Consider the following 21,885-nt stretch of genomic DNA (forward strand, 5'->3'; position numbering starts at 1 on the left):
CAGTGGCATGATCTCAGCTCACTGCAAACTCAGCTTCCCAAGTTCAGGTGATTCTGATGCCTCACCCTCCTGAGTGGCTGGGAATACAGGCGCACGCCACGACGCAGGGCTAATTTGTGTATTTTTAGTAGAGACAGGTTTTCACCATGTTGGCCAGGCTGGTCTTGAACTCCTGACCCCAAGTGATACGCCTGCCTCGTCTTCCCAAAGTGCTGGGATTACAGGCGTAAGCCACCACGGCTGGCCTCTGGTCTATATTTTATTCTTTTTCTTTTTTTTTTTCCTGAGACAGTCTCGGCTCTGTCGCCCAGGCTGGAGTGCAGTGGAACGATCTCAGCTCACTGCAACTTACGTCTCCCGGGTTCAAGCAATTCTCATGCCTCAGCCTCCCAAGTAGCTGGGATTACAGGCGTGCACCACGCCCAGCTAATTTTGTATAATTTTTAGTAAAGACGGGGTTTCACCATGTTGGTCAGGCTGGTCTCGAACTCCTGACCTCAAATTATCGGCCCGCCTCGGCCCCCCAGTGTTGGGATTACAGGAGTGAGCCACTGCGCCTGGCCTTGTAATCTATATTTTAAAATAAATACTAAGGCAGCAGTGCCTAGTGAGAGCTCTGGAGTGCTGGAGTTTTGACATTTAGACTATCTGCAGTCTAATCACATATTTTAGAGCTTAAATCACCGGACCCAGTGTGTCTGTTGACACAGCAAGCCAGAGGCACGCACCTTCTGATTTAGGGAGACTTCCCACCACCCCACCCCGCCCGGTTACTAGCACCCTGCCCCAGCCTATTTATACCTGGCTCTTCGCAAACTTTGTCCTCCATTCTTCTTAATATGCTTGTACTAGAAAACTACCTTTCCTCCTTTTGTTGCTGCTGTTCTCGCTTCATCCACCAAATAGTTTCTTCGCTTTCCTAAATTTTAACAATTTTTTACGATAAGGCACAGGCGAAAATCGCAAGCCCTGCCCATTGACAAGACTTCCTAGTTCTACCCCCGCCGCCGTTCCACTTCCGCTGACGTCGGAGGTCAGAGGTTTCAGACAAGATGTCGGCCGATGGTCACTTTGAGCATTTGCGGAGAGGAGCATCTCTGTGACAGAAGCTTGTTGACGGCGGCTTCTAGGAGCTAGTCGAAGGATCGAGGTTGAGACGGGCAGCACCCTTCAGTTCGCTCCCCTGGGGACTGGCCGGCTGCGAGACGTGACTTTTGGGGACCGCAGGGGAGCGGGGAGTGTGAGGTGCCAAAGACCAGTAATGCCCTGTATCCCACCGGGAAGCCGGGAAGCCAAGCTCCGCGGGACCACTTCATGCCGCTGACTAGTGTAGAGCCCGCCAGAATGAACAGGAAGAAAGGAGACAAGGGCTTTGAAAGCCCAAGGCCATATAAATTATAAGTATTTTTTCATTTCCCTTCCTTCCTTTTGGTTTTGTTGCCATTAATTACATTTTGTGATTGCTTGAAATTGACTTGGTGGGCCTGGGAAACTAGAATTTACTAGTTGGATGGAAATGGTGTTTGTAAGGTAAAAATGTTTTGAATGACAGTGTTATTCAGCAAATTTAATTCCCGTTGCAGGTTACTTAAGTTTTTTTTCTAAGTACTAGATTGTATTTCTGTAAAATCTGTTTTCGTGACTGTAGCTAGATTTGTAAAAATCATCCCAATTGGTAGAGGTTTTTTTTTTTTTTTTTTTTTTAATTTTTTATTTTTTTAGATGGAGTCTCTCTGTCGCCCAGGCTGGAGTGCAGCGACGCGATCTCGGCTCACTGCAGCCACCACCTCCCGGGCTCAAGCTTTTCTACTGGCTCAGCCTCCTGAGTAGCCGGGATTACAGGCATGTGCCACGATGCCCGGCTGACTTTTGTATTTTCAGTAGAGACTGGGTTTCACTCTGTTGGCCAGGCTGGGCTCGAACTCCTGACCTCATGATCTGCTTGCCTCGGCCTCCCAAAGTGCTGGGATTACAGGCGTGTGAGCCACCGCACCAGGCCCCGATTTGTAGAGTTTTAAAATGAAATATTGACATGCAAGTTTGAATTACTTAGCACATAGTCCTAATTTATACTTGGATATAATTATACTTTAATAAGAAAAATTATTTCTTCCTTATTTTCTTTTTATATTTATTAATATACAACCCATCAGGTCGTCTGCATCAACAACATAAATTTCCAGAGAAAATCTGTTGTGGTAAGTTTATTCTCAACAATTATAAACAGTAACAAGTCCACTATAAAGAGTAACAATCCACCCCTCACAGTACTTAGAAAGTTTATAGTCTTCCAGATAATTGTTTCGAGAATAGGTAAGAATTAAAATTAGGGTCTGTATGATTACAAGTTCCATGGTCCTTCTACTAATACCTATCGCCTCCCAAATTCTCCCTTTCCTTTTTTTTTCAATTTCCTAATTAAAATTTTATTACTCTTTATCTGGTATATAGTGTGAAAGCTTGTATAGCCAAGCATTTTATAATTGTGCATGAAACAAGTATAAGACCATAGCGACATTTCTTCTATGAAAAAGATTAAGATTAATACACTCACTGACTTGGCTTCTAAGAGGCTACTTTTGCTTCTTGACTAGGTGATGTTGCTTTGTAATGAAGTTTTAGACAGAGAATTTGAGATCTAGAAACCCTCTACCTCCCCCCACCCCCCAACACAATTTAGATGTATGAATTGCTGATATAATCAATTTTAGGAAAAAGCTTGAACACTCAAGTTTTTTGTTTGTTTGTTTGTTTGAGACAGAGTCTCGCTCTGTCACCCAGGCTGGAGTGCGGTGCTGTGATCTTGGCTTACTGCAACCTCCACCTCCTGGGTTCAAGTAGTTCTCCTACCTCAACCTCCCAAGTAGCTTGAATTACAGGTGTGCACGACCACGCCCGACTTATTTTTTTATTTTTAGTGGAGTCAGAGTTTCTCCATGTTGGCCAGGCTGGTCTCGAACTCCTGACCTCAAGTGATTCACCTGCCTCTGCCTCCCAAAATGCTGGGATTACAGGCATGAACCACTGCACCTGGCTGAAAACTCAAGTATTTATTTAATTTACTTTCTTAGGGCTACCTTTATTACATAGACTAAAATGTTAATGAGAGCTGGTTTTCCTTGAGTGATGGTATCAACTTCTCTGTCAGATTTGTTACCCATGTATGGACATGTTTACTTAGGATAAGCTGAATAGATAGAAAAATGTCACTTTTCATAAGAGTCATAGAATCTTAGATTTGTAATATTCCTAAAAGGTTTATTAAATCTAGTCTCCTCATTTATGGAATTTCTCATGCAGTCTTCTCTAAGTTATGTACCTTGTATCTTATAGTAGGATACTTGAGTTGTATTATGTTGTATGAATTGGGTAGGAAACACAAGGGAATTAGGGAGTCTCGTTCAGAGGTTACTGCAGTAATCTAGGGGAGAAATGGTGAAGTCCTAAATGAAGATAGCCTTTGTGAAAATGGAATTGAAATAGAGTTGACATGATTGAATTAGTGAACATATATTTAGCCATTAATCTATGTAAGGTATCTTCTAAGGTTAATGTGTATTAACTCAATCTTCATAATTACCTTATGAGGTAGATAATATTTTAATCCTCATATTAGGATTAAGGCATAATTGAGGCAGCTAAAAGAATGGAGGTTAAGTAACTTTCTTAAGGGCATAAAGTTGGCAAATGATAAGAGTTCGATGCACTTTCTTTACATCTGTCATTCCCCCTTCCACCTGTGTTGTCCCACAGGAATCAATAGACAGAAGTTGCACATGACTTTTTCAGGACTGCTATAAAGGGGTTGTGGATGACTTAAGTTTCCCACTGGAAACTTTGGTTGGATGTTGTGTGGGTTAGGATCTTGGCAGGAAGTAAATGGCATATATATATACATATATATATATGTATATATATGCTAATTGAGGGAAATGAATGGACTATTTAGAACAGAGTTAACAGAAACCAACATGAGGTGGAGGAACCCTCTGAGCTATTAACAGTGAGGAACAGTTGCCACTTCCAGGCCTGAAACAACAAAGGGAAGGGGAAGTTACTAGAACCTACTGTAGCCATGGAAAGAGTTACCTTGTAGGAACTGTGTCTTTTAATAGAAGAATGAAGCTACTGCTTACCTGCAGCCTGGCAGAAAGGAATCTGGGGTAATTAATATAAACTTGCTTTCCTTCTGCTTTCCAGTTTCCTTTCTGTGGAAACTGTTGGACCAACCCATCTAGAAGGGTAGAGCCCAGTTAATGAAACTCCTAGGGTATTGAGTAGCGTAGAGAGCAGATCAGGAGGGGCAAAAGGAGAATAATCAGAAGAGTCTATCTTTTTAACCCCAACACATCCACTATTGTCTTTGATTGAGATGAAAAGCTAATGCTGCTAACATGGGGAACTTACAAAGTTCTATGAGCCACTGAAAGAGTTGGCAATGGCTGACTACTTATTTTTTAAGTGAACTGTTACCTGAACACAGCCATCCCCATTTAGTTATATATTGACTATGGAGGTTTTGGAGCTACACTGGCAGAGGTGAGTAGCTGAGACAGACTGTGTGACCCACAAAGCCTAAAATATTTCTATCTGGCCCTTTAAGAGAGAGTTTGCTAACCCCTGAGCTATTCTGTTAGTGTGAGAGATGACAGTTCAGCCCTGTTCCCACCTAAAATATTAGTCACCTCTAGCGTCTTTTATGCAAGATAGTGGAAAGAAAAGTGGTTGAAAGAAATAGTATAAAACTAAATTGTAACAGTCCCTGCTTCCCTTAGCTGGTAGCATGGCCGAAGCTGATATACACTGCTTTATTTCTCCACTCCTTTGGTGTTTCCTTTTCCTTCTGCTGACATTTCTATTGGGATGACCTAGACCCTTGTTTCTTTAGGACGTTCAGTGCTGTTCATGTCTTTATTGGGTTGTTGCAGTTTCTGTTGCCTAGGACTGTTAGGGGGGATCTGAGAGGCATCTCAGGAAATCCCCTAGATTTCAGATGTGATTCTTGTCTGTATTGTATAGCAAAGCTTTAATTTTCTCTTTGGTAGTTGAAATGATTCATTCCAGCCAGAAGAGGACCCCTTTCGCTGCTTTTTGGTTCTTTGGGATGAGGAGCTCAAGGTGGTCAAGAGGTAACCTCAACTTCCAATGGAATGGAATCATGAGTATATGCCCTCCTGGATGCATTCTTCACTTGGGCACTAGGACCTCTCAACACACTGAACCCAGGGTCAGAGACAGGAGGCAAAAATTCCTTCCATGGCTGGGCACGGTGGCTCACACCTGTAATCCCAGCACTTTGGGAGACTGAGGTGGGTGGATCACCTGAGGTCAGGAGTTCGAGACCAGTCTGACCAACATGGTGAAACCCCATCTCTACTAAAATTACAAAAATTGGCCAGACGCAGTGGCTCATGCTTGTAATCCTAGCACTTTGGGAGGCCGACGCGGGCACATCACGAGGTCAGGAGTTTGAGACCAGCCTGGCCAACATAATGAAACCCTATCTCCACTAAAAATAAAATTAGCTGAGCATGGTGGCAGGCACCTGTAATCCCAGCTACTTGGGAGGCTGAGGCAGGAGAATCACTTGAACACGGGAGGCAGAGGTTGCAGTGAGCCAAGATTGTGCCATTGCACTCCAGCCTGGGCAACAAGACAAAACTCTGTCCCAAAAAAAACCAAGAAAATTCCTTCCATGACCTTTTTGGTGTAATAGTGAGAGTAGTCACTCCAACTTTCAACCTTTGGTTCTCAGTTCTGTTTTGGCTAGGAGAGATAATCCTATATATTGTCCACTAATTTAAGGCAGCATCCCGTGGGAGGTTTCTCAGTTGTTGCTGTAACTGAGCCTTCAGCAATTGATCATGCCATCTACTTCTGTGTGATAGAGTACAAGATAAAATGCATAAGTTTAAACAAATGGTTACTCTGTGTATGGAAGGGAAGGGCAGCAGGTTTGAGAGGAAAGATTCATAGGTCAGATTAGAAAATGTTACATTTCATGCACTGTGGGGTTATTGAGATGAATAGTGGGTAGGTGGCTACATGTCTGTGCAGATAAAGGATGGTGAGAGAGATTTGGGAGCCTTTGATATACAATTGTTCATAAAGGGTGTGGAAAAGCTCACTTAGAGTATCTAGCAGGAAGTGAGCATCAGGGAGAAATATCTGAAGAATATGATATTTGAGAAAACTGACACTTGGCCTGTAGAAACCAGCGAAAACCTTTTTTTTGAGACAGGATCTCACTGTCACCTAGGCTGGAGTACAGTGGTGCAGTCACAGCTCACTGCAGCCTCAACCTCCCTGGCCTCAGGTGCTTATCCTACCTCAGCCTCCTGACTAGCTGGGACCACAGGCACATACCACCAGCCTGGCTAATTTTTGTATTTTTTGTAGAGATGGAGTTTTGCCATTTTGCTTAGGCTGGTCTCAAACTCCTGGGCTCAAGCGATCCACCCTACTTCGGCTTTCCAAAGTGCTGGGATTACAGGTGTGAGCCACTGCACCTGGCTGAAAAACATATTTTAAGAAGGAGGAGGCTGGGCGTGGTGGCTCACACCTGTAATCCCAGCACTTTGGGAGGCCGAGGCCGGTGGATCATGAGGTGAGGAGTTTGAAACCAGACTGGCCAACATGGTGAAACCCCACCTCTACTAAGAATACAAAAAAATTAGCTGTGTGTGGTGGCAGACGCCTGTAATCCCAGCTACTCGGGAGGCTGAGGCAGGAGAGTCGCTTGAACCCAGGAGGTAGAGGTTCCAGTGAGCCGAAATTGCACCACTGCACTCCAGCCTGGGCAACAAGAGTGAAGCTCCATCTCAAAAAAAAAAAAAAAAAAAAAGAAATGGTTATTAATTTTAAATGTAAACAGTAAGTATAAACTTGAAAACTGAAAGTAATTCTTGGCCATTAGTGACCACAGCAAGGGTAATGTATTAGTCCATGTTCATGCTGCTAATAAAGACATACCTGAAACTGGGCAATTTACAAAGGAAAGCAGTTTAGTGGAGAACTAATAGTTCCATGTGGCTGGGGACGCCTCACAATCATGGCAGAACGCAAGGAGTAGCAAGCCACCTCTTACATGGATGGCAGCAGGCAAAAAGAGAGCTTGTGCAGAAAAACTCCCGGTTTTTTTTGTTGTTGTTGCTTTTTGTTTGTTTTTTAATTATACTTTAAGTTCTGGGTTACATGTGCAGATCGTGCAGTTTTGCTACATAGGTATACACGTGCCCTGGTAATTAGCTGCACCCATAAACTTGTCACCTACATTAGGTATTTTTTCTAATGTTATCCCTCCCCTAGTCACCCACCCCCCAACAGGCCCTGGTGTTTGATGTTCCCCTCCCTGTGTCCATGTGTTCTCGTTATTCAATTCCCACTTATGAGTGAGAACATGTGGTATTTGGAAAAACTCCTGTTTTTAAAACCATCAGATTGCCAGGTGCAGTGGCTCACGCCTGTAATCGCAGTGCTTTGGGAGGCCGAGATGGGCGGATCCCCTGAGGTCAGGAGTTCAAGACCAGCTTGGCCAACGTGGTGAAACCCCATCTCTACAAAAATACAAAAATTAGCCGGGCCTGATGGTGGGTGCCTGTAATCCCAGCTGCTTGGGAGGCTGAGACCGGAGAATCTCTTGAACCTGGGAGAGGGAGGTTGCAGTGAGCCAAGATCGTGCCATTGCACTCCAGCCTGGGTGACAGAGCGAGACTTTATCTCAACAACAAACAAACAAACCGTCAGATCTCGTGAGACTTATGATCATGAGAACAGCGCAGGAAAGACTTGCCCCCATGATTCAGTTACCTCCCACTGGGTCCCTCCCACAACACATGGAAATTCAAGATGAGATTTGGGTGGGAACACAGCCAAATTGTATCATTGTGCCCCTGGCCCCTCCCAGTTCTTACGTCCTCACATTTCAAAACCAATCATTCCTTCCCAAAGTCCCCCAAAATCTTAACTCATTTTAGCATTAACTCAGAAGTCCACAGTCCAAAGTCTTATCCGAGACAAGGCAAGTCCCTTCTGCCTATGACCCTGTAAAATCAAAAGCAAGTTAGTTACTTCCTAGATACAATGAGAGTACAGGCAATGGGTGACTACAGCCATTCCAAATGGCAGAAATTAGCCAAAACAAGGGGGCTACAGGCCCCATGCAAATCTGAGATCGAGCAGGGCAGTCAAATCTTAAAGCTCCAAAATGATCTCCGTTGACTCTATGTCACATCCAGGTCATGCTGATGTAAGAGGTAGGTTCCCATAGTTTTGGGCAGCTCTGCCCCTGTGACTTTGCAGGTTGCAGCCTCCCGCTCCCGTGACTGGATGTCATTGAGTGTCTGCAGGTTTTCCAGGTGCACGGTGCATGTTGTCAGCGGACCATTCTGGGGTCTGGAGGATGGTGGCCGTCTTCTCACAGCTCCACTAGGCGGTGCCTCAGTAGGGACCCTGTGGGGGCTCTGACACCGCATATCTCTTCTGCACTGGCCTAGGAGAGGTTCTCCGTGAGGATCCTTCCCCTGCAGCAAATTTCTGCCTGGGCATCCAGGCGTTTCCATACATCTTCTGAAATCTAGATGGAGGTTCCCAAACCTCAATTCTTGACTTTTGTGTACTCACAGGCTCACCACTACATGGAAGCTGCCAAGACTTGAGGCTTGTACCCTCTGAACCTACGGCTCAAGCTCTAAGTTGGCCCCTTTCAGCCCTGACTGGAGTGGCTAGGATGCAGGGCACCAAGTCCCTAGGCTGCACACAGCGTGGGGACCCCGGGCCTGGCCCACAAAACCACTTTTTCCTCCTAGGCCTCCCGGTCTATGATGGGAGGGGCTGTGTGAAGACCTCTGATGTGCCCTGGAGACATCATTTTCCTCATTTTCTTGGGGATTAACATTTAGCTCCCAATTACTTATGCAAATTTCTATAGCCGGCTTGGATTTCTCCTCAGAAAATGGGATTTTCTTTTTTTTTTTTTTTTTTTTTTTTTGAGACGGAGTCTCGCTTTGTTCCCCAGGCTGGAGTGCAGTGGCTCGATCTCAGCTCGCTGCAACCTCCGCCTCCCGGGTTCAAGCAATTCTCTATCTCAGCCTCCTGAGTAGCTGGGATTACAGGCGCCCACCACCATGCCAAGCTAATTTTTTGTGTTTTTAGTAGAGATGGGGTTTCATCATCTTGGCCAGGCTGGTCTTGAGTTCCTGACCTCGTGATCCACCTGCCTTGGCCTCCAAATGTCCTGGGATTACAGGTGTGAGCCACCATCCCCAGTCGGGATTTTCTTTTCTATCATTGTCAGGCTGGAAATTTTCCACACTTTTATGCTGTACTTTCATTATAAAATGGAATGCCTTTAACAGTACCCAAGTCACCTCTTGAATGCTTTGCTGCTTAGACATTTCTTCTACCAGATACCCTAAATCATCTTTCGCAAGTTCAAAGTTCCACAGATCTCTAGGGCAGGGCAAAATACTGCCAGTCTCTATGCTAAAAATAACAAGAGTCACCTTTGCTTTAGTTCCCAACAAGTTCCTCATCTCCATCTGAGACCACCTCAGCCTGGACCTTATTGTCCATATCACTATCAGCATTTTGGTCAAAGCCATTCAACAAGTCTCTAGGAAGTTCCAAACTTTCCCGTATTTTCTTGTCTTCTTCTGAGCCCTCCAAACTGTTCCAGCCTCTGCCTGTTACCCAGTTCCAAAGTTGCTTCCACATTTTCAGGTAACTTTTTAGCAGCACCCCACTCTACTGGTAGTAGTTTACTGTATTGGTTCATTTTCATGCTGCTGGTAAAGACGTACCTGAGACTGGGCAGTTTACAAAGGAAATAGGTTTAATGGAGATCTTACAGTTCCACGTGGCTGGGGAAGCCTCACAATCATGGCAGAAGGCAAGGAGGAGCAAGTCATCTCTTACATGGATGGCGGCAGGCAAAAAGAGCTTGTGCAGAAAAATTCCCGTTTTTCAAACTGTCAGATTTCATGAGATTTATTCACTTTACGAGAACAGCACGGAAAGACTGACCCTCATGATTCAGTTACCCCTCACCATGTCTCACCCACAACACATGAGAATTCAAGATGAGATTTGGGTGGGGACACAGCCAGACCATATCAGGTAACTTCAGTGGAATGATGACTGCGTAAGTCATATTGTACTGAATGGAAGAGAGAGTTGGAACAGTGAACACATTCTACTTTTTCAAGAATTTCTCTTTTGAAGGTATGAGAGAAAGATGGCAAAACATTCATTTGAGGGTAGCATAGATCTAAAGACTTTTAAAACCTTGAGTCTTGAACATATTTATAGGCATAGGAAAAACATTCTACAGAAAGGAAAGATTGTAATTATAGGAGAGAGACAAACTGATATTTCTGAGGATACTGTGGGGAGTGGGTGCTGAAGGACCTTTGGATGTATCATTCTTTTTTTTTTTTTTTTTTTTTTGAGACGGAGTCTCGCTCTGTCGCCCAGGCTGGAGTACAGTGGCCGGATCTCAGCTCACTGCAAGCTCCGCCTCCCGGGTTTACGCCATTCTCCTGCCTCAGCCTCCCAAGTAGCTGGGACTACAGGCGCCTGCCACCTCACCCGGCTAGTTTTTTGTATTTTTTAGTAGAGACGGGGTTTCACCGTGTTAGCCAGGATAGTCTCGATCTCCTGACCTCGTGATCCGCCCGTCTCGGCCTCCCAAAGTGCTGGGATTACAGGCTTGAGCCACCGCGCCCGGCCGGATATATCATTCTTAAACAGAAGGGAAAGATGGATACATGAAACAGAGGGGCAAGATAATTGGTAGTTGGCAGAGGAGTGGTTGAATTTAAGGATTTAGGGTGAAGGGAGTGCCAAGAAGATTGTGGTGAGAAACTGGAAGAAGTCAAGGACAGGAGGATTTCAGGCAGTTGAACAGGAGGACTGGTAGAGAAGTAATGAGAAGGGTGAGGAGAGGCATTGTGGACATTTGAGTTCATGTCAGCATCAGAGCAGTTCTAAGCAGTGATGAAGTGCTTTTCAGAGTGTGATCTTGATTCTTCCTGGATGGAAGTGAAGATTGTAGGAATTGAGGTCAGAGAACTTTGAGGCAGTTTTATTGGTTGGATCAGACACATCTATATTCAAGTCACTTAGAGTGATGGGAGACGTGTGTTACAAAAGAAGAGTATGTGACCAGGTGCAGTATTTATACCTGTAATCCCAGTGCTCTGGGAGGCTGAGATAGGAGGGTCCTTGAGGCCAGAAGTTCCAGACCGGCTTGGGCAACATGATAAGACCCATCTCTAGAGAAAAAAATTTTTAATTAACCAGAAGTAGTAGTGCATGCCTGTAGTCCCCAGCTATTCTGGAGGCTGAGGTGAGAGGATCACTTGAGCCTGGGAGGTTGAGGCTGTAGTGTGCCATGATTGCTACACCGCACTCCAGCCTGGGTGACAGAACAAAACCTTGTCTCTGAAAAGAAAAAAAAAAAGAGTATGAGCCTTCAGCAAATGTTGGGGAATTTCATAGACATTAATGAAGAAGCATAGAGGATAGTGTACCTGTAGAGCATGAACACAAAGGATAAACAGAAAAGAATAACAAAAGCATTTATTAAGCATATACTAGATGCCAGCTATAATTTTAAGTGTTTTCCATATAGTAAGTTTTTCAGTTGTCTTTGTTTTTGTTTTGTTTTGTTTTTGAGATGTGATCTTGCTCTGTCACCCGTGTCACAATCACGACTCGCTGCAGCCTCAACCTCCCAGGCTCAAGCAATCCTTCTACCTCAGCCTCCCCAGTAGCTGGAACTGCAGCCACCATGCCTGGCTAATTTTTTAGTAGTTTGTAGAGATAGGGTCTTGTTATATTGACCAGGCTGGTTCTGAACTCCTGGACTCAAGCAATCCTCCTGCCTCAGCCTCCCAAAGTGCTAGGATTACAGGAGTGAGCCCATGCCTGGCTGTTCGGTTGTCATAATAACACTAATAGGCCAGTAATGTCATTATTTTTTATGAAGAAACTGAGGCACAGTGAGCTGGAGTCACTAGCCCAAGATCATACAGTTACTAAGTGGTAGAGCTAGGATTTCTATACAGGGAGTCTACCTCCAAAACACCTGCTTTTAACGGTGACACCACACTGTCCTTAACCTTATAGTGTACGTTAAATAAAATCCTATAAATGGCCTGGAAGTAGTTGTGGAAACTAGGAGAATGCCTATTTTCCACTACCCTCATTTATAGTGAGTGGGAGAGTAAGTAACTTCTTGTCTAGGAGGATTCAGGAGCCATTTCATTTAAGGCAAGAGGGCAGAAAGGGAGTTTTAGAAAAGGTTGAAAGGCACAAAGGGAATGTTTAAAATGGAATGTGGGCTCCAGGAGGATGGTTATCTGTAAAGTGGTGGGGAGAGAGCAAGAAGCAAGGAGTGAGAGGCTAGACGACCTGAGGGGCTTGCAGTTATGCCAGTGGCTAAGGGCAGCAGAGATTGAAGACTTGTAGAGGTTAATGGGTCTGAATGTTTCGGGCAGGTGTAGGTTAGAGCCCTAGGCGGTGGCAGAGGCCTGATGGTGCAAGGAGACTGGGCTTTTCCTATCTTCCTGAATTACATTTCATCATTCTATTATTGTTACCAGAGTTTAGAAAGCCAGATGCTGTTCTTATGTCTCACCCAAGTAGCAATTGACAGTACTTTCTTTAATCTTTTGTTTTGTAGTTGTCTTGGTTCTAATTCTTATCTTTCAGCTGATCCAAACTCTTTTAAATTTAGAATGGTCATTGGATGACAGATTCTAATTAAAAGGAATTCTGGTCATCCTTCCTACAGCTCTTCATAGTTTACACCTTTAAACACAAAATCTTCATCAACTGTATTTTGGACTTTGCTCTTTTGTTCTCTGTGTTTCTAACTCACAGATATGTGCAGATTGTTCTGATTTAAGAGTGTGTGGCTCTCCTCTTACTTGGGAATTGAGAACAAAGGGGCTACAGAATCTCTAGGCTTTCTTGAGCAATTGGGGCTAAATGTTACCTAAAAACAACTTTGCATATTATTTAAAACCCTTGTACCCAGAGGCATTATGGCATAGTGGGATTTGTTTGGAATTATTTAGTTGTGTTTGAATCTCTATTCCCTACTTATTACTGACCTAATTTTTTTTTGCCTTTGTTATCTTATCTGTAAAAAGTTAACTTTTTAAAACACTTTACAGTAATATTTGTAGCTTCTTTGTAAAAAGTATAAAGTAGTCTCTTAGAGTTGGTATTAGGATTAGAGGGAACATAGGAAAGTATCTAGTGTAATGTCTGGTACATGGTAGCAGCCATTATAATCTAGTCCTCTATGGTTGCTATCTGAATTTTCTCTTAAATATTTCTGTTATAGCCTCTGAAATTTTTCTGTTCACTTTGGAGCCCCTGAAATACTGCAATTTCATGCCCTCCCTTGTTTTATGTTTGAGTATATCAGTTTTCAACCCAAGATATTAAAATCAATGAACATATATTCCGTGTTTAATCTGTTCGTCTTTCGCATTGATTCAATACAAGAGGGTGGTGAACAGTCTGTATTTAACTGTTTTTCATGTGTTGGACAAGAGACATTGCTAACATACAGCTAACACGGTAGAACTACATACGGCCTCTGACAGCTAACATGGTCGAACTACATACGGCCTCTGGACGACTTGATAGGAAGTGATCGAACACTGTGACGTATCTGCCGCTCCTGAATATAGCAGCAGATTTTTCCTACTTGCCTTGGTATCTTTTGTAGCTCTTGCCATTTTACGTGTCCTAATTTACTCATGAGCAGAAACTCATACTTGTTGCTTTCAGTGGTATCATTTTTTACCCCTTTTTTCTGACATGTTCTTTCACTCATCAACCTTCTGGTTTTGATTCTCTTTCTGCTCTGTCATTTTTTTTTCTTCCCTTTTTAGATCCTAGTCTGTTTAAAAATTCTGGTTTTTGAGAGTAGCGAGCCCTTTTACTTTTTTCTGACTGCCTAATTTTCACTAATCGTGAATATGAACCACCAGGATGATAAAGTATACATAATTCACACCCATTCAGTCACTAGGACAATCATGTTTGAAAGTAAGATACTTGGAGAGCATACATATGTATGTAGCTATTTGGGATTTTGTGTCTGGAGTGTAATATGTGTGTAAGTGGTAAAAATAAAAGAAATATATTCTGAAACATACCAGTCTTTGTAATGAAGTTGTTATTCTCTATCTTTGCAGGGATTTGTGGAACTGACTGTATTTCCCACAGTTGCAAACTTGAATAGAATCAAGTTGAACAGTAAACAGTGTAGAATATACCGAGTAAGGATCAATGATTTAGAGGCTGCCTTTATTTATAATGACCCAACCTTGGAAGTTTGTCACAGTGAATCAAAACAGTAAGTTATGCACTTTAAAAGTCATTATTTTTAACAGTTTTGAAAAAATGTTTTTAATGATTGGATTAGTTTTTCTCGAAGTATTTTTTTTTTTTAACATTGTTATTAGGCTTTGAATCCCAATCTTTTTGATCTGTTTTACCACTCTGTACATTTGGTTCAAGTGATTTTGCTAGCTGTGCCCAACGTAGTTACTAAGTTTCCCTTCTGCATGTTAAAACTCTAAGGAAGTATTATCTGGGAACTGTAAGTAGATTTTCTTAGTTTTTTTTTTTTTTTTTTTTTTTTTACTTTTACTGTTTTTCTTAACTATTTACTTCATAAATATTGAAAGTAATTTTCAGTGGGTTAGATGGTCACTGTAATCTGTAGACCAGAGGCTACTTCAAAATATTCTGTGAAATATTCTATTGAAAAGTTTTAGAAAGTAGCTAATGAAATTGACTGCCTTAAACTATCTTATATTAGGTCTAAAGTAGCTTATTTCTTCACCTTAAATAAATACTACATCTGTTGAGGCTACTTCTAGTTTTTATCATTAAATATGTATTGCTGTTATCAGTTTTATGTTCTACTTTTTGTATTTCATAGTTTGTTTCCATTTTCTGTGTGTTTGTGTGCTTCATTTTTTGTCATCTTTATGGTTAAATAATACTCCATTTGCTCAGTGTACTATAGTTTGTATAATTATTCTCCAGTAGTTTGGCATTTTGCAGTCGTAAGTGGTGAGTGAATGTTTTGGCACATACAAATTTTTTCCCTTTCATTATTTTACTTGTCATTTCTAATGGCTCTTTTCAGTATTTTACCTGATTGTGCCCTAGTATTTAAATTTATGCTAATTTAAATTAGCATAAATTTAAATACTATCAATACATGTGAGGACACTTACTTTTTCAAAGCTTTGATAACATTGGGTTATGTTATTTCTGTGATTCCTTGTGTTTAGGGGTAGGATGCCAAAACTTTATCATAAACTTTTTAGTCGAGATGATGTTTTAACTAGTCTAGATGTATAATGCCTTAAGGCAGCAGTTCTTAAAGTGTGATTCCCAGACAAGCATCAACTGGGAACTTGTTCGACTGACCAGTTCTCAAACAATACCCTAGACCTGAATCAGAAATTGTGGATAGGCTCCTACAGTTTGTGTTTTAACAAGCTTGCCAGGTAATTCTGATACAGACCAAAACTTGAGAACCACTGCCATAAGGAATTGCAAAGGTTTACAAGGGCGGCTTGTTTTTAGACATATTTATGGTCCCAATAATCATTGGTTTAAAATCTTTCACATTTAGAGAGGAGATACACAAATGGGATTGGAAAAATTCAGGGAATCCCTGATTTACTCCTGTAACTTTCCATTTCACAAAGGTGAGTTGTTGAAATTACATTGCTTTTAAAGCCACATTTGTAGAACTGACATGAAAAGACTTATTACAAAATTATCTGCATCCCTTTTCCCCCAGAAAACAAAAACAAAAACTTCTGCCTTTGAGGAGGTTAGTATACACCACTAATAAATGGAAAGATCACCTGATGAAGAGCAGATAGAGGACCAATTACCTTGCCGGAAGGTCAAAATATCCACCCTATCCAGCCTAGAACTCTGCATTTGATAATAGGGCAAGGTACCTGTTTGTCGGTCACAAAACACAGTGTCTTTACTTCTTTTTTACTAATAATTTGTTGTTGCTGCCCAGGTCTCAAGATAATCTGTTAAGTGTAATGACAGGACTCTTGGTCTGTTAAGGAAGCAAGCTTTACTTTGCTCTTTTTATTTTGATGATATTCCCTAAACATTTTCCCTAAAATTTTTCTCTAGTGATATTCCCTAAATTTTTTCTCTAGCGATAATGGAAGATGCCTCATTACTTTTAGTGTTCTAAGTCAGTGGTTTCGTGGAAGACAGTTTTTCCACGGACCAGGGGGCAGAGGGCGTTTTGGATGAAACTTCCACCTGAGATCATCAGGCATTAGATTCTCATAAGTAGCGTGTGACCTATATCTCTTGCATGTGCAGTTCACAATAGAGTTTGGGCTCCTATGAGAATCTGGTGCTGCTGGTGATCTGACAGGAGGCAGAGCTCAGAAGGTAATGCTTGCTCACCTGCTACTCACCTCCTGCTGTGTGGCCTGGTTCCTAACACGCCACAGACCTGTATATATTTATAATTTAAAGAATGAAGAGGAAGTTCTAAAAGAGAATCTTTTCAAAGGTTAGGCTAGGAAATTGGGAAAGATGGAATGTATTTAAAATTTTTCATTCAACTAGAACCATAGCTCTGTTGGCCATGGCCACTTAGTAAATGCTTGACTAAGAATTGACTAGTATGCATGACTATCCCTGCTTTTTTGCTTAGCTTTAGAATCTTTATTACTCTTTAAGAGAGGTGATTTTCGTATTTTTGCTTCTGTTTATCCTCTGAATTATTCAAAAATAAATTGATTTTAGAGTTTTATTAGACATAAGTTTTAGAAAGTAGCTAATGAAATTAGCATGAAGGGTAAGCAAGTATAGGATGGTGGTGGATATTCACTATTAAGTTACTGCACAAGTCCTAGAGGAAAACTGCAGATTTGTGTCTTATATTTCTGATTGCCATAGCAAAGAGGGTTTTTAAGATTCATAAGACATGACAAAAACACACCAATTATTCAGAAGAAATATTATGTTTATTGGCAGTTAGATGTGAAAAAGACCTGTGAAAGACGTTACTTTTAAAGAGAACTTTGGGAAAGGCAGATAGCTAAGGCCTTTAGCATGCTCCTAGATGCTTCTGTTACTTATTTCTGAAATAACTTTCCTTCTTTAATGAACCAATAAAGCTAAAACAGAAATTAAATATAGCAGTTTTGAAATTAAAAGTGAAACTTCAAATTCAGTAGTAAATTTGATTTTACCATTGATTTTACATACAAGTATGTCTTAACACTGAGAGAAGTAATGTACTATACTATTTAATCACATTTTATTATTTTAAAGTTAAGGTGCCATGCCCTCCCTATTTTTGATTGAAAGAGTGTGTTTACAATGGTTGAGATTCAGCTCCTTTGAACTGTAGGGGAATGTAAGGAAAAGAAACATTTGAATAAGAGGCTGAAAGGCATTTCTATCTATTTTATCCAACTGTTAGCTGACATGTTACATTACGTATACTAACAATTTAAAAACATATTGGTTATGTAATATGTATAAGCAGCTGTCTTTTTGCTTTACAGTTTCTCAGTAAAATAATTCAGCACTTGAAATTTTCCTACATATATTTTGTGTGTGAATCTTATGGATTGTAGATAGATTGTAGATTGTCTCCACAGGAGCTACAGCGCTTCAGTGTTTTTGTTTTTGCTGTACTTCTCTTTTCTTAGAAAAAGTTAAATGTAGACTTTGTCAGGGAGACTTTAACCTACCGTGACTGATAGCTCTTTTTCCTCTTTGTTTTATTCCTAGATAGGCTTTGCCACTTTTTCTTTTTCTTTTTCTTTTTTTATTTAAGACCAAGTCTCGCTCTATCGTCCAAGCTGGAGTGCGATGGTGCTATCTCTGCTCACTGCAACCTTCGCCTCTAGGTTCAAGTGATTCTCCTGCCTCACCCTCCTGAGTAACTGGGATTATAGGCACGTGCTACCACACCTGGCTAATTTTTGTATTTTTAGTAGAGACAGGGTTTCACCATGTTGGTCAGGTTGATCTCGAACTTGTGACCTTGTGATCTGCTTGCCTTGGCTTCCCAAAGTTCTGGGATTACAGGCGTGAGCCACTGCATCTGGCCAGGCTTTTCCACTTTGAGAAGCCCCCAACCTTTTTTTTTTTTGTTTGTTTGTTTTTTAAGACAGAGTCTTGTTCTGTTGTCCAGGCTGGAATGCAGTGGCACAATCTCGGCTCACTGCAACTTCCGCCTCCTGGATTCAAGCGATTCTCCTGCCTCAGCTTCCCTAGTAGCTGGTACTACGGGTGCGCGCCAGCACACCCAGCTAATTTTTTGTTTGTTTTTTGTTTTTGTTTTTGTATTTTTGGTAGAGACAGGGTTTCAGCCCATCGGCCAGGCTGGTCTCGAACTCCTGACCTCATGATCTGCCCGCCTCAGCCTCCCAAAGTGCTGGGATTACAGGCGTGAGCCACCACGTCCAGCCGAGAAGCCCCTTTTTATTTTACTTGAAATGTCCCAACTTTTCAGTGTCAAAAATAAGTTTAATTTCCACCAAGGAGTGGCAGCGGGAATGAAATTACCTATTTTAGTATATAAATGAAGTAATTATCCAGTTATAATTTTTTTTTTAAATTGCTGGGTTTGGTTTTTTTAATATTTTGTAGATTCTATATTTTAATGCAGACTTCTACATGGAGCTTTAACATTATTTCATTAATGTCATGTAATATAAATTGGTAATTCCCTTATTGATTATGGTTAAGTAATATCAATATTTTAACTCAGCTACAATGATGCACTGCCAGTTGGTTTATTAGTATTAGAATTAAGTTATCTTAGAGTTGGAGGGACATTAGAGTTCATTTAGTCTAAAATTCAACATGAAGCCTTACTATATTTCATTTTCTGCTTGAATACTTCCAGTTCGGCAGGGCTCATAATGTATTTTTCTTAATTTTTTTATTTTTTTATTTTTATATTTTTAAAGACAGAGCCTTGCTCTGTCACCCAGGCTGGAATGCAGTGGTGCGATCATAGCTTACTACAGCCTTGAACTCCTGCACTCAAGCCATCCTCTGCCTTAGCTTCTCAAGTAGCTGGGACAATATGTGCCCGCCACCACGTTTGGTTAATTAATTTTTTTTTTATTATTTACTGGATGCATGGTCTCACTATGTTGCCTAAACTGGTTTTGAACTCCTGGCCTCAAGTGGTCCTTCTGCCTTGGTCTCCCAAAGTGCCGCAGTTACAGGTGTGAGCCACCATGCCTGGTCCTCATTATATTTTAAAGCACCCCTTTCATTATTTCTAAATGCTGGAAAGTTCTTTATTACATTGAGCTACAGTTTGTTTTGTCTTAATAGTCACAAACTTAATCCTAACTAAATAAATACCTTTCCCCTAAGTTTTCTTTTCTTCAGGCTACAGAATTATTGAGATTATTCTCAACCATTCCTCATGTTAGAAACTCTTTCTCAATTTATTTCCATCCTCTTTGTCCTTCTCTGGATAATCTCAGATTTGATACTGTGTTTTCTTAAATGTGGTAATCCCTGAACTCTAGATATGGTTCTTCCTATTTGGACTAGATCAGTATATACATTTCAGTAGATCCATTTTGTCCTTTATCTAGATAAAGTATTTCTAGTAGCTTGAAACTCATTCGCCTTTTAAAAGTTGTTTTAGAATTAAAAATCACAAACCAAATATCCACTGTCCTCAAGAGAATCACCTAACACCCACAAGGATTCTTGCAGACTCACGGTAAAGGGGTGGAAAAACATATACCATGCAAATAGAAACCAAAATCAAGCAGGAGTAGCTGTTCTTTTATATCAGATAAAACACATTAAAGCAACATGAATAGACTTTTGTTAAAAGAAGATATACAAATAGCCAACACATATTAAAAAAATTCTCAACATCACTAATGATCAGGGAAATGCAAATTAAAACCACAATGACATACCCCTTATCCCAGCCAGAATGGCCATTATGAAAAAGTAAAAACAAAGAAAAAAACCCATAGATGTTGGCATGGATATGATGAAAAGGGAATGCTTATACACTGCTGGTGAGAGTGTAAATGAGTACAACCTGTGTGGAAAACAGTACGGAGAGTTCAAGTAGATCTACCATTTGATCTAGCGTTCTCACTACTGGCTATCTATTCAAAGGAAAATAAGTCCCTATGTCAAAAAAGACATCTACATGTCTATGTTTATTGCAGCACGATTCACAATTGCAAAGATATGGAACCAGTCTAAGTCCACATTAACTGATGAGTGGATAAAGGAAATGTGGTGTGTATACACATGTGTATACATACACACACACCACATATATAGACACACACATACACACATATATACATACATACACACACACACACACACACCTCATGGGATACTACTCAGCCATAAAAAAGTAATGAAATGTCTTTTGTAGCAACATGGCTGGAACTGGAGGCCACTATTCTGAGTGAAGTAACTCGGAAATGGAAAATCAAATACCATATGTTCTCATTTTTTATTTGTATGTTGAAATCTAAACCATCAGAGTATTCGAGACTAAGCTATGGGTATGTGAAGACATACAGAGTGATATATCTGGATATTGGAGACTCAGAAGCAGGGAGGAGGGAGAGATTTTTAAAATGACATATTGGGTACAAGGTACACTACTTGGGCAACAGGTACACTAAAATCTCAGACTTTCCTTTGTATAATTCATCTATGTAACCAAAAACCACTTGTACACAAAAAGCTATTGAAATTAAAAAAAAAAAAAAAATGAGGCAGCAATCACATTCTGCTTCCTGCCTTGAGCTATCTATTCATGCCTTGAAACTTCTTGTTATGGCCCAGGTAGTTAGTTAACCTAACAGTGTCACATAGGATACTATAACCCAGACCCTATAGCTTAAAAATGTGTAACCAATCACTAATCAATGTTATTTCTTTAAACCCGTGAGAATCCCTGACAGACTGTTTTGTGTCAACCCACTTCCTGTCCCTCTTTTTTGTCTTTAAAAACTTGGATGCAACAGAATTTAAATGGAGGTCATATCCAAGGTTACTTGGGTAAGTCTTCTGAGCAGCTGTTGTCACTTTGGCTCACATAAACTCTCTAAATTAAAAAAAAAAAAAAAAGTTGCATTAGTAGTTGGATCAAATTTGAACTTGTAAGCAGTGAAACCCTTAGGTTTTTTCATAGGAAAACCTGGTAAGGTAGATTTTTCACTCAGCAGCCTTATGTCACGGTTCCAGGTTAAATTTTGTCTTGCTTATTTTTAGAGTCATCCTTATTCATTGTGGTTTTGGCTTATTACTTGCATTTTTCAGTTTGTGAAAATGTATCGAGCTGTTTGCTAGGGTATATGTAGCTTTCTGATTTACTTCCATAAAAGTTTACTTCTATAAAAAAATTTTTAAATAGAGGGAAAGTTTACAAATAATTGAAACTGAAGTTTTATAAAATCTGCACCTATAGTTTTAAGAGGCAAATGTTCTTTATTTGATAAAGGATTATCAGATTATATTAATTTAATATGGATATTTAAAATTCTTAGAGAAAATTATATCTGTTCCCTTAATTTACTAATTTTTCAATATCTATAGCGTTTCTTCTCTTTAAGTTGCATTCCTGTAAGGAGGATTGAGAGATGGGGATGGTAGGGGTTATAGGGCAAGGACATATTAAATACTTTGTAGTCATTATTATTCTGAAGATTGAAAACACATTATAATTTTATACTGTAATTTTTGACTTCTGTGAAGTTATGAAAGAAAACATTTGATTTGTATATTGAAATGTAAACCATCAGATTATTTGAGACTGACTTCCCAGTTGATTCCATT

The 21,885-nt window shown here is 40.6% G+C and overlaps 1 protein-coding gene across 4 annotated transcripts in view; it reads left to right on the forward strand.

Annotated features, from left to right (window-relative positions):
- Nucleotides 1-1,018: 1,018 nt before the first annotated feature.
- Nucleotides 1,019-21,885, forward strand: part of LOC105468525 (TATA-box binding protein associated factor 2) — a 119,710-nt gene continuing 98,843 nt past the window's right edge. Inside the window, exons 1-3 of one of the 4 annotated variants that reach the window (XM_071067881.1) lie at nt 1,019-1,397; nt 2,144-2,198; nt 14,217-14,377. In XM_071067881.1, coding sequence (XP_070923982.1) covers nt 1,315-1,397; nt 2,144-2,198; nt 14,217-14,377 — 299 coding nt within the window. In that variant the 5' untranslated portion in view covers nt 1,019-1,314. Of the gene's footprint in view, nt 1,398-2,143; nt 2,199-14,216; nt 14,378-15,673; nt 15,750-15,844; nt 16,007-21,885 lie in introns of those variants that run through there. The other 3 variants (XM_071067882.1, XM_071067883.1, XM_071067884.1) reach the window with 3 other exon arrangements.

This window comes from Macaca nemestrina, chromosome 8 (assembly GCF_043159975.1).
Source record: "Macaca nemestrina isolate mMacNem1 chromosome 8, mMacNem.hap1, whole genome shotgun sequence".
In the NCBI taxonomy this organism is placed as follows: domain Eukaryota; kingdom Metazoa; phylum Chordata; class Mammalia; order Primates; family Cercopithecidae; genus Macaca; species Macaca nemestrina.